Source organism: Triturus cristatus, chromosome 3_2, assembly GCF_964204655.1.
Source record: "Triturus cristatus chromosome 3_2, aTriCri1.1, whole genome shotgun sequence".
Classification (NCBI taxonomy): Eukaryota; Metazoa; Chordata; class Amphibia; order Caudata; family Salamandridae; genus Triturus; species Triturus cristatus.
Window position 1 is genome coordinate 134,857,223 of NC_140584.1, and position 13,252 is coordinate 134,870,474.

Here is a 13,252-nt window from a genome sequence, read left to right on the forward strand (position 1 = left end):
ATTGTACATTGAGTATGCTCTGCGGAAAGTAATAGTGGGCCTAGTTGGAAGTACCTGCTTCAAAGCAGCATCGGTCAAAATAATAGGCCATTGTTTGTTGATAATAGTTTTTATGTCATTGGCCTGTTTACTATATGTGGTGATTAGCCTACATACAGCCCTATTAGGTTCAATGTCATCTGGCTGTGTTTCCGAAAATGTATGGTTGACACTACTTAGTAAGGTTAGTCTGTCTTTACTATTGGCCTTGTGTCTGGCTGCCTTTAGCTTTCTAGGGTTATATCCTCTTTCTAGGAACCTTTGTGTTGCTTCGTCTTGATGGAAAATCATATCTAAGTTGTTGCTACAAGCTCGGCGTATGCGTAAATATTCGCCATATGGGAGACTTGTGATGGTGTGAGCAGGATGGAAACTGTTGGCGTGCAAAATGCTGTTTCCAGCTGAGGGCTTACGGTATAGACATGTCTCAATACAGTTTTGATTGATATACACCTTGATATCTAAAAAGTTACAAAATGAATTGTCAATATTGGCAGTAAATTGTAAGTTTTCTAGTGTTTACATTAATTCTACTGACAAACTCCTCAGCCTCTTCTTGAGTGCCTTGCCATGTAACAAAAATGTCATCGATATAATGCCGAGTGAAGGAGCGAGATTTCACTTCAGTCCAGTGCACAGCTTGCTTAGCGATACACAAATGTATATGTTGAAACTCCATGTTTACAAAAATGATGATTCCATAGTACTCCAAATGAATTTCATAAATTGCTTTTATTCTCCATAATCGATATAACGCCACCATCGAATTATATGTCTGCTCCAAATATCCCCATATTCTTTCTGTAGGACATGCTCCTCCCACCAGCCCATGTGAAGACACGCGTAGCTGGGGGAGAAGCATGCCCCCATAGCCACTCCTTGTAGTTGTTGAAACAAACAGCCATCAAATGTAAAAACATTATTGAAGAGGCACCAACGAATCATGGATATTAACATCATGTTGTGGGAATAGAATTCAACAGGTCGTTTGTTAAGATAATGTTCGACTGCTTGGATTCCGTCTGTGTGCCTGATACTAGTATAAAGGGCAGCAATGTCCAATGTTATAAACCGATATTCAGATGACCACACTTGGGTACTAAGTTTGTGCAAAAAGTCTTTACTATCACGTAGATAGGTGGGCAAACTAGTAACAAAATCCTGCAAATAAAAATCAATGTAGCGAGAAATATTCTCAAAAGTACTTTTTCTTGCTGAAATTATCGGTCTACCTTGAACAGGATTTGTGCCTTTATGCACCTTAGGTATAAAATATACAGTTGGAAGAACAGGATAAGCATTGTTGAGGAAATTGAATTCATCTTTACTAATCATATTGTCTCTCTTCCACATAGTGAGGTCATCCTTGTAATTTTTATTGATTTTAGTAATCTCAGATGCACCAATTTAGCGATAACAGTCTTTGTCATCAAGATGACGGTAAGCTTCCAGTTTGTATTCTTTTTTGCCCCACAGGACTATATTGCCCCCTTTATCGGATTTATTTATTATCACATCGTGATTGTTCTTATGTTTTTTCATGAGTTGGAAATAGGAGCATGATTGATATTTGGAACCAGCTCTGTTTTTGGTATGTCTGTTTCTTGTTTTGTAGAGTTTCTTTAATTCATCCGTTATCCTGTCATGAAAAATATCAACCGCATCGCGGGGCATAATGGGAACAATGGTAGAGATGGGCTTGAATGGACTTTGACCTGAAGATGAAATATTGATAACTTCTACCTCTGCTAGTTCCTGTGTGCTGGCATGCATATTACTGTTATCGTCTTGACTTGTACTTAGTAGATGAAGAGTTTTCATAATTTGTACATCGCCGGCCATGAGGTTGATAATGTTAGTATTAGACAGATTTGATTATTCAAGGTTCATTGGTGGATCTTCTTCATTTGCTTCTCTTTGGCTTGTCACTTGGTTTTTTTCATTTCTTACATTTTGTTCTTTGTTTTCCCCATTTTTTTCAGGTTGTTTATTGATGGTGTAGTCAATTTAAGCTTCCTGATAAATTTAAAAACATCGATTCGGGTTTCGCTGTAGTTGAAGTTACATTCAGGACAGTAACTCAAACCAAGAGCAAGTAGTCGTTTTTCCGCAAGACTGAGCTCTATATCTGTTAGGTTGACAAATATATATATGTTGTTTTTATAAATCCTGCAGGGGCAATGTGCATTATAACGGGGCACAAGAAAGACACCTGACAGACAACATGGTTACCAGTTTGTCATTGTAACACTGGGACACGTAGTGAATAGAGTAGTGTTTTCATTATGCAACACTTTTGCATTGGAACTTTCTATAGACTATATCAGGAATATGCTACTTTTAACACACCCAGGCTAAGTTCGACAGAAGAGTAAGGTTTTGCAAACATTTTGCTCCCTAACTAGTTTGAAGATGCAGGACACAGTGATATAATGCCAGCACAAGGGGAGTGTGGGTGTACTACATCTGCATAGACACCATTCTAGTGAAAAACCACACAAGCCACACATTAAAACAAATTCTACATCTATCTTATAATGCACTCCGAGAACCTGAACATACATGCATTTGTTTTTGGTGGAATCCCCTGGTTAGACATACATTACATGATCAGGCTTCACCTAGATGAGCTATTGCTCAGTGTACCCACCGATCAGGCAGTAGACACCTTTGCTATGTCTTGGGTAAAAATGCTCCATCACTGAAGGACAAAAGCCACAGCAAATAATTTCTGCCCAATTTCTTCTAAAGTTGCCACCGGTCCTGTGTTGAGAGCCCAAGGGTTCCCATTTAAATATTTTGAAATGCTACACATACAAGATATGAGTTGAGTTGTTAGTTATGAAGTGCATAAACGCCCTAAGGCATCTTGGTACTTAACTGACTAACATCAGGAAAGATATAAAGATAATCAATAAAAATAGGATCCTTCCGTAGGGCACATGCCAAGGTGAAGTACATTCCAAATCGGTGAAGCACCAAAAGAGAAGAAACAACTCCCTCTACCCTTCACTGAGTCTTTCTAAATCGGGCTACTGATAGTAGGAGGAAAGAGCAACAATTCAGATTTTGTTTAAACGTGGAAACAAATACACATGCCTCATGTGGATTGTTTCATAATAGGCTCAATGTGGAAAGCAGAATGTCTTATAACGAACCCTATTTACCTGTATGGATTTCTTCATAATGCTAGATTTGGAGGCAGGGATAGGTTATGTTAATAGTAATTGCTAAGCTCTGTATTTTCCATTATAATGGTTTGCAGGGTTTGAGTATGTTTTATTGTATTGTACTTGTATTTATAAGTACTTCAAACTCCTAAAGAGGTGCCAACGGGCGTATTTCGTAAGGGTAGCACGCTACTCTGTGGAGTGCCACAGATGGATCAGTATGTGTTTGTCGTGCGGCCTATATGAGGAGCTTTTTGATGCGTCAGGAACAGAGTTATGCTCTTAAATTTTGATGCTATGCCTCCGAGTGAATTTGAATAAAACATTTATGAAAAATGGGTTGCTTTGATTTTACCTGCTGGTTTACCGGCGAGTAAAATCTGGTTTATTGTTCCTGCAGCCAGTAAATCTCAAAAGCAGGAACCCTGGACCTCTTGTAATCGTGCTGTATGAAATTCCACATGGGATTTCCGCACTGTACGGTTCCCAATGGGGGTCCATGGGCACTTCCAAAGTGGACTTATTTGGGGAGAGACTGCGACACCATGAGGCATGAGAAGCAATGAAAAATCAGTCTCCTCTAAATGTAAATGGCTTTTAGATCACCCCAATGGTATTCATGATCCTTTAAGAACAACATTGCCAATCTTTTTTCATGTTTACAATAATGCTTGGCATACTTTAATTTAAAAAAGAATAGCATTCCAGATTGAATAATGAGGATCTTAGGGTGCCTCTGGCTGAAAAGGAAGGGAGAGGTTGCCTCCTGTTCTATAAAGCCAAGGAAGAGAGTAAAAAAACAGAAACACGCCTTCTCACTAGGGTATCTGCTACCGAAAATAAATGTAAATGTGTGCACTTGGTTAAACAGCAGATCTGATGACTGCTTTGGGAGCAAGTATGCAGCTTTAATTGTTGGGTCTTTTGAGGCTTTACGGTGACAAAAGTTTGTTCTTTTTTAGAAATAATTTAAGGGTGTTATCAGCTGTGTTCTGGAGTGAGTCCTTCTAAAGGAAACTCATTAAAGAGTTTTATGCACTACTTATAGTCTGTGTATTACTACAAATATATATTTAACGTACTTGTTTTTATCATCACCTCTAAGGGCATGATATACCAAGTATTAGTGGCTGCATGATGGGCGTCTACTTTTTACGAATTGAAAAGGATTTTGCAAATCGATCCATGTACTAACAGGTCTGTTCACAAAATTGCAAATCGTAGTGTGTCACAATATGGACTATTTCATCAGTATTCCTGAGGTAGGGCACAAATTGCAACTCATTACGATTGGAGGCCTTCAGATGGATGGATGGTGGCCTATTGGGGTCAGCAGATCACCATGTCTGTGATCACGTTTAAATACAAAGACTTACAGTATGGCTTTAGGGAAGGGCTTGGCACTATTGAACAAAGCCTTAGCCTAGCACTTTTAATAAGAAAATATACAAGAGCGAAAAAGGGTAGAATATACTTGGCCTTTGTGGACCTCACCGCGGCCTTTGATTCGGTCAAGCACAATAAATTATGGGAGGTCCTTAAGTCTGCGGGGATGGATCCACATATAATCGCTTTTTTACAGCATCTGTATAGTGGAGCTACTGCTAGTGTGCGCTACGGCCTGGGTGGTGAGCGCTCTAAAGCCTTCCCTATCAGGAGAGAGGTCAGGCAAGGCTGTGTGCTGGCCCCCTTCCGTTTTAATCTTTATATCAAGGGACTGGGTGAAGCCCTATTAAAGAAGGACCAAGACTATCCCCAAGTTAATGGGCGACCGATACCAGCTCTGCTTTACGCGGATGACGCCGTACTGATGGCGCGCACACACAAATAGGCTTGCAGTGGGTCCTAGACAATTCTAATAACTACATGAAGGATCTTGGCCTAAGTATAAACATCCCTAAAACGTATATCATGAGATGTGGCCACGGGACCCAGAGGTTGAGAGATATGTTTGTCGATGACAGGAAATTATCCTCAACTAAGAGTTTTTCTTATCTTGGCATCTTATTCAGCCAAAATGATTCATGGGCCCAAACAATAACTATCAAAAAATTGGCATTCTCTTGGACAACTAGTGCACTTGCATCTTTTGCAAAAACGTTGGGCAGGAAGCCACCAGGCGAACTCCTGCAAATATATAAGGAGAAGTGCATTTCCGCCACGATGTACGGGTCTGGGGTGTGGGGTTATGTTAATTCGTCTGCACTCCCAACTGCGGAAAACTCCTTTCTGAGGTACATCTTATCCGTTCCACCCAGTACCTCCTCTTATGCCTGTCCCGAGGAGTTGGGTCTCCCCTTTATTTCTGACCTCATTAAGTTGGAACCTATACTTTTATGGTATAGGTTATGGAGTAAGGATCAGACCAAACTAAATAGGGAGATTATGCAAGATACTCTCAGATTGGAGGGGGCCCTTAAAATTCCTTGGGTTAGGTTTGTACGGGATTTCATGAATGATCTGGGTCATCCAGACTACTTCACTAACCCGAGCGCTATGTTGGCGACTACCAGAAAGGCCTTAAAGAAAGAGGGTCTCGAATTATTGGGCTCTATAAGAATATCAGAGGAAATCCTAAAGCCTAGCGTCATGCAACACCAACTAACGCTCACTACCTTGGGAATGGAGCCGTGTTTATTATTTGTACCCCGTGGGTTTGATAGGTTGCTTTTAACAAGATTTAGATTGGGCAATGTTCACAGACTAGTGACAGTCACAAAAATGAACGATTGGTCACGTACGTTGATACTCTGTCCTTGCGATAAACGATCTGAGCAATCCACCATCCACTTAGTCATTTTTTGTAAATTTTATGTAGAGTTGAGGAAAGTGTGGATAATACCACTTTTAAAACAACAGGGGTTGAGGCAATGTCGCCCGGCTCTAATCCGACTGCAGTTACTGGAGCACGAACATGTAGCATGGAGGTTATCAATGTTCCTGAAGAAGGTGCTTCAACTCACGAAGACTATGTTAACTGATGAATTATACTGCTGTGTATCCCCCCTGTTTCTGTATGTGGTTTTTAATAGAGTTGATTTAATCTTTATTTACTCTGTAAATATTGATATTTGATCATTTTACTAATTTGTACAGTTTTAAATGCAATTTTATCTGTATGTTTTATGTGCTTTTATGATCGTTAAATACAATAGTCAAATAAAGCTGTCCTTTCTTCCTTCCTTGAAATGCAGACTATTTTTGTGACACATGGCTTCATTTAAAAAAGCGGTGTTTTTTTTAAGTTTGAGAGTTGGCAGTAGCCCCTTGGACCACTGACTGCTTCCCAACAAACCTTGATTTTTACATTCACATTTGCTAATGTGTTACAATCTCAACTTTTCAATGATTTTCGACCAGATTTCAGTTGCAAAACATTGATGCATGCAATAAAACTCTGTTTTAGAGAAGACGCCATAAACAAACCCCTTCCAAATAGTCTTTCATTATACCTTTCTAAACCCATTTTGCACTTTGGTTGTTACAGATCTCCAAATGGGTTTAGTATATTAAAAAATGCCATGTAGTGATCACAAACCCTGTGATTTTACATATCGCAGGCTTTATGACAGCAAATTGGCAAACCTTTAGGCAATATGTTTGATAATGTGTGTCTTATACAGAAAAAAGTTGAGAATAAACCTGAAAACCATTAATGAAACTAGATTTCCTTGTTTTGTAAGCAAGCAACGTTTGCATGCAGATTTTATTGTTTTTCTTCATCACTAGGTGCATAAGTCATATTGAGCTAGTCTGATTTATTATTTAATTTTATTTCAGGCACTGAACGTACCATATTCAGGACCTGTAATGGATTTAGTATCATTGGCGACAACAAGGCCATCAGCCGGTAAGGGTATCTCTGAGCAGATTAGCAGTGTCTGAAGTGCTCCGCCTCACAGACAGCTTGTCATAGAATCCAGGGGTCTCCAAACTTATCTGTAATAAGAGTTATTTATGATAAATTAAAATCAACCTGAGCTACTAATATCATTAGTGTCGTAATAGCAACCACACCAGACGAGGTTATGTTAGTGGCCACTCTATGTAAAATTACCCGCAGTGATTACCTGAGTGCATCAGGCAGGATTCCCAGCAGGAATGTAAAAAAAGGCTTTGGAATACATTTCCATAGGTAATACATAACAGCAGTACCTTAAATGCCCCTGGCACCTAGGTAATAATATGAATAATAAACCTCCCCAACGCCCACATGATTTACAACTCAAGTATCAGTTTTAAATAGATTTTGGAAATTCAGACATCAGCTGATCAGTTCTGAATATACACACATTTACGTCTCTACTCTACACACTTTTTAATTTTGGTATACATGCATTCAGTCCAGCAAAAGCTTCTAGTTTAATAGGCTGGACTGGACACAAGCGAGCTACTTACAGGTAGCTGGAGAGCTACCAGTAGCTCTTGAGCTACTCATTGGAGAAGCCTTTCATAGAAGCACGGTCACTAAACTTTGCAAGATGTCAGAGATTGTCTCTGGCCAGGCTCAGACAACCTAACCGTCCCATACGATATACCTTAAGGAGGTTACAATTAACACAGCTCTTATTGAATGTGATGCAGTATGCGCACAATGATTTATTCCTTTTTTATATGGTATTATTGTTAGACCCGCAGGCTAAGAGAGTCAAAAACACAAGAATTGACAAAACAAAGAGCCCTAACTTATTCCGAAGCAAGAACCTCGTGATCCTGCACATTACACTTCTTCCCATCAACCATGTCAGTGACTCACCGGCCCTTTTACCTAGAGATCCCACTCTTGACACTGACCTTTATTTCAGAAGCTTCCTTATACCATAATTGTGGTCTGAGATTTATGCAATATTGTTCTACTGCTCAGCCACTCATCAATTTTATCAGGTCGTGGCAAAATTGCACTGTTTTCATCCTATGAACAATTTCTTCACGGATTTAACACAAAATTCTGCACGAAAGTAACACAGAAAGAAACCCATTTCTTTCCTAAATTTCAGTGACACTTCAGAAATTTGGGGTTACAGTTCTGAAACTCTTGTCTAAGCTTCAGAAGTATGTATTATTCTCAATATTTTTTTTTAGGTTTCTTTATTGGATTTTGAACAGAGGAAGGTTACAACAATAGGCAGAATTTCAATCTTATTACAAGGAAAAAATCGACAATATACTTAGAAATGCAAGGATCTTATATGATTGGTCTTGCATATGCTTCACTGCTGCAACAGCAGACCGCTATTCTCACTGTTACTACGTAGTTTCCCTTGTCCCCCTGCCTGCCTTATATAGAGAAGGAAACAGGCAGTCCAACATGTGTCTTTAAGGAGAGCATTATTCTCAATAATGATATTAACATAACACACCATGCCTTCTTTTCACTCCGTGGGGCATCTTAGGCTTGAATAGTAAATGCTTTGTTTTCACACAACCTCGGAAGGATGAACGGCTGAGTGGATCCTCTTGAATTCACATCTGCGGCCATGAAGTCAAACACAGATTCCTGGAGTGGATTCATTAATCTACTCAGCTACCAGACCCACATTAATAAGTACCCTTGCTCAGTGCCTAGCTTTGTGCCGCTTTAGCCCACCTGGCATATGTTCATTACATGTATTCTTTCTGTAGGTGCCTGGAAAAAGAGGGAAAAGATCCGATGGAAGTGGAACTTTGCGTAGCGGTCATCGCTCTTTGGCATGAAGTCTGCAGAGAGAATGGTAAAATAGCTCTTAAATGTAGGTGCTGCCTGGAGCGGAATGGATTAATTGTACAAGGGGTAATGCATTAGTAATATAGTAAAATAGTAATTAAATAATAACAACAATATTAATTTTAAATGGGTGAGTTGGCAGCCTCTAGTATGTAGTATTCGATTACTCTGCCATTTCAGGTCTGGAGTTGGAGGAAGGCCCAGACATGATGATCTTTATAGAGCAGGGTGCACATGATGTGAACTCCTCTTCCCATGTTAGTAGCACGTTAATGGAAGAAGGTTGCCAAATATGTAATTAATGAGGAAATGCCTCAAGAATGTGAGGGACCATAACGGTGGAACTTGAAGATTTGTGTTCGTGTTCGCCCAACCAGTCTTGATTTGAAGATATCATTTCTTTTTGATGCACTTTGACGTCTTGGAGCAGGCCTATTCTGTATTCTCTTGTGTTGCCTTCGTAGAGTTTTCAGTGACCAGCAATAGGTGATCATGTTCTTTTCTTATTTCAGATGAAAACCAGAGATTGTTAGTGACACACCCTGGTATAGATGGATGCATCTTCGGCTTATTGTCATCGGGGGTGCCAGACATCCAGAGGGAGTGCCTGGACCTGCTTGAATACCTGGCACGGAACCAGAACGGGAGACTCCTGCTTATCAGTCATTTCGATCCCACCAGGTACCTTAATGACTTCCTATATAAACTCGGCAGCATTGTGTAAATAATTGCTCATTAAACACAATATGTTATTTGTCCACTTAAATAGGTGTGCAATAAAATACTGGTGACCAGCACGGTCTGGGAGTGGGGCTTGGCTTTCGTTCACACTCTGCGCCTAGACTTTCGCTCCCAGAGGTGGCGGAGCATGGGCTTCGGATGGGCCCAACAGTTCTGGACAGAGGGCGTGGATTTTGACTAAACCTAAGTGCAGTCTCCCTCGTGCCACAGCCCGCTCAACACTGATTGTAGTATTTGACCATGTTCTTAGACCAGTCTCCCAGCCCCCAGTGCCCACAGGACATGGCTTGAGACTAGGCCCAGCAGTGTTCGGAATATTAGGGCCTATCATCCACCTACCGGTGTCCTTTGAGCATGATCTTTGGCCATGTCCAGTGACTGCTTTGTCCCTAGTTTCAGGAAACAGAGAAAGGGTGGCGATTGATATATATTTATAACTCCTCACCAGTTGCCATTTCATGGTGGAGGAGCTGTAACCTCAAGGTTCTGTGCTGACTCCTGTGTCAGACAGGGAGCCTACTGCTTTTGTTTCCACCCTGGGCCCTTTTTGGAACACCAACAGATCACCCACAATTGCCATCCTTTGTTGAGGAGTAGGAAAATGGCAATTTTTTCTTTTATTTAGATATCCCATTATGGCAGCTTACAACGATTGCTATTTAACATATTTGAGACAGAAGATTATTTACCCCTCTTTGGTTTCCCCTGGACCCTACTCGAGGTGGTGGAATGCTTACCTTGACCGCAGATGACCCCTGGACGTTTTTAATCAAGCTAGTTTAATGAATATGCGGAGATAATTCACTAACCACCAGTTGGCCATTGCTAGAAAAAGCGCCCCACGCACCCGTTTTGATTTTTCCTTCAAAATTCTATTTTATTTACTGGTTATTTAACTCAGCATTCCATGTGTCCCACAATGTTGGACTATGTATTTGAATTTCTTTGAAAAAAACTTTACGGCTTTATACCAAACTAATCACTAACCAAAAGCTATTAAATTTGGTGTATATTTTTAAGGCATTTTGTATGTTCGCTTGAATAAAAGATCCGATTGGACTTTGACCAGGTGGGATTCCCTTACAGCTGCTCTGCTCGTTGACCAACCTGCCTGAAATACTAATCTTGGGTACTTGGATACTTTTATACTATTTTTGGTCTGGCCTAAAGACAGCTTTAGCTGTTTTTCAAGTCTCATGTAGTCAAAAATATCAATAACAATATATATATTTATATATTCTTTGATCAATGAATGAATCTGCTCAACTTTTATTCACAATTTTGCCTCCACCACCTACAGCACGCAGTATAGAAAAGTGGGTCAACTTCTGTCATTGAATCTTTGGCACTGCTAGTGATAGTACTTTCCCTTATGTGTTGTGCACATCCACCTAAAAAGAAACGCACTTTAGTGCCAAGTTTGCCAAGGCCAGAACTATTGGTTCTGTAGTATCTTTCTAACAGACTCGACAAACAGGGTGAAGAGTTAGTGTTAAAAAAAATACAAGGTTGAAACTTAACAGAGTTTGAATGTTGAACTGTGAATGTCAGGCTTAAAAGAAAAGTACGGCTTTTTATAGAAAAATTCCAGTTGAAAACTACAGAAATTCTCTGTCGCCATGGATGAAACTGCAATTAAGTTAGCTTTTCCCCCCCAGAACACATGCCCACTATTGGTTACAATTGAAATTATTTTAACTCCTCAAGTGGAATTTGGATTCCTCGTTTTGAGAAATGCAGAACTTCATTTACCAAAATGCATTGCAGATGGTTTTTATACTCAAACGTGGATTTTACATATCCTAGTAGCACGTTTGGGTCTTCTGAACCCCGTAGCTCATTGGTGTCACATTGCCTAGGGAAAGACATGTGCATAAGAGTATGTTGTGGGGAAACCGTCAGGGTAGTGATGGTGCTTGAAATGATGAAGATTGTGCAGGAGATTATGCAAGCGGTACCAGGGCAGAGTTTTAGAAATTATCTGCTGGCAAAAGGAAGGCCGAACCTGTTGTTCTGAAGCGGCCAGTGATCTGGCAGGATGCATGTGAACCAGTTCATAAAATCAGGCGTAACGTAGCAGCAATTTCTGACGAATGCTCGTTGCAACTTTAAGATAAATGTTAAAATTATAATCCTCAGTATATTATAGAAAAGATGGCACTTAAATTTCTTAAATGAACGTTACCTGTAAATCTGATACATCATGCGCAAGACCCACAAGGTGCTGACTTTGTTACATTTCCAGTTTGTACAAGACCCACAAGGTGCTGACTTTGTTACATTTCCAGTTTGTACAAGACCCACAAGGTGCTGACTTTGTTAAATTTCCAGTTTGTGCAAGACCCACAAGGTACTGACTTTGTTACATTTCCAGTTTGTGCAAGACCCACAAGGTGCTGACTTTGTTACATTTCCAGTTTGTACAAGACCCACAAGGTGCTGACTTTGTTACATTTCCAGTTTGTACAAGACCCACAAGGTGCTGACTTTGTTAAATTTCCAGTTTGTGCAAGCCCACAAGGTGCTGACTTTGTTACATTTCCAGTTTGTGCAAGACCCACAAGGTGCTGACTTTGTTACATTTCCAGTTGGAAGAAAATATTTTCAAAAAAGTGCTGTGACAATCCACTATTTAATCAAACTTAAGTCAGTGCATGGGATGCTGCGAGTGCAAATCTGGAAATGCCAGATCCCCTTCTTCTTGTTGGAGGTATACATTTTTTAGGCTGATTCTCAATGCTGATTTCCTCAGTGAAAACTAATAACTAGAGACTTAACCGTCTTAAAAAAGTGGCGTAAAACAAACATGGTAAAGTAGAGAAATAAAAGAAAAAGAGGACGTACATTCCTTTTTGTCAATGCAACTCTACCTATTTTTGACAGTGGAAAAGATTTACATCTTTCTAGAAGAACTTTTACCTTGCTTACTAGAGGGGCCTAGTGTGGTTCATAGAGATCATCTTACCTTTCTGATTCCCTGACCCCTAAATATCTTTTGGTGTTTATGACCAGAAGAACCTGTGGATCTGCATTGAAAAGTAGAACATCTTTTTTGCCACATTGGCTTTGTCCACTCTCAGTCCTGTATATTTTTCAGTCACAGCAAGGTGGATTTTATATTCGACTCTTCGGCACAGAGGAAAAGAACGAAATCATTGGCACATAGAGTATGAGTCGGGGAGCTCCTGGTAATCGGAGTTAAGTAGGGTAATTGGACGATACTGACTTGGATCTTCCGGATCCTTAGCTTTTTTAAGGAAGATAATTAATACGCCTTTATGAACAGAGACCAAACTCATTTTGGTGACCCCTGTTCAAAAGAACATTGAATTTATTTCAGCTCCCTTGTGCCCTCTTAGGATAGTTCATAGACAATGGCATCTTATGAAATATTTGGGCCCTGGGCAGAAACATATTTTGGGGACTCCTATCTGAACAATTTACACTTAATAAGAGGTATAAATTACACATTTTAAAGATGCAATTTGCAAAAGTCATTGCAATAGTGCAATTACTGTTCATCAAATATAGGAGAGATATTTAAAAATCAGTGAATTTAAAACTAAAAAAGGCTTTAAGGATTTTTTTAAAAAGTCAT

The 13,252-nt window shown here is 39.8% G+C and overlaps 1 protein-coding gene across 6 annotated transcripts in view; it reads left to right on the forward strand.

Moving 5' to 3' along the window:
• Window positions 1-13,252, forward strand: part of TTC12 (tetratricopeptide repeat domain 12) — a 220,595-nt gene that overhangs the window by 162,005 nt on the left and 45,338 nt on the right. For all 6 annotated transcript variants that reach the window (XM_085647350.1, XM_085647352.1, XM_085647351.1 and 3 more), the window contains 3 exons: window positions 6,990-7,059; window positions 8,832-8,920; window positions 9,426-9,594. In XM_085647350.1, the coding sequence (XP_085503476.1) occupies window positions 6,990-7,059; window positions 8,832-8,920; window positions 9,426-9,594 (328 nt within the window). The remainder of the gene's footprint in view (window positions 1-6,989; window positions 7,060-8,831; window positions 8,921-9,425; window positions 9,595-13,252) is intronic.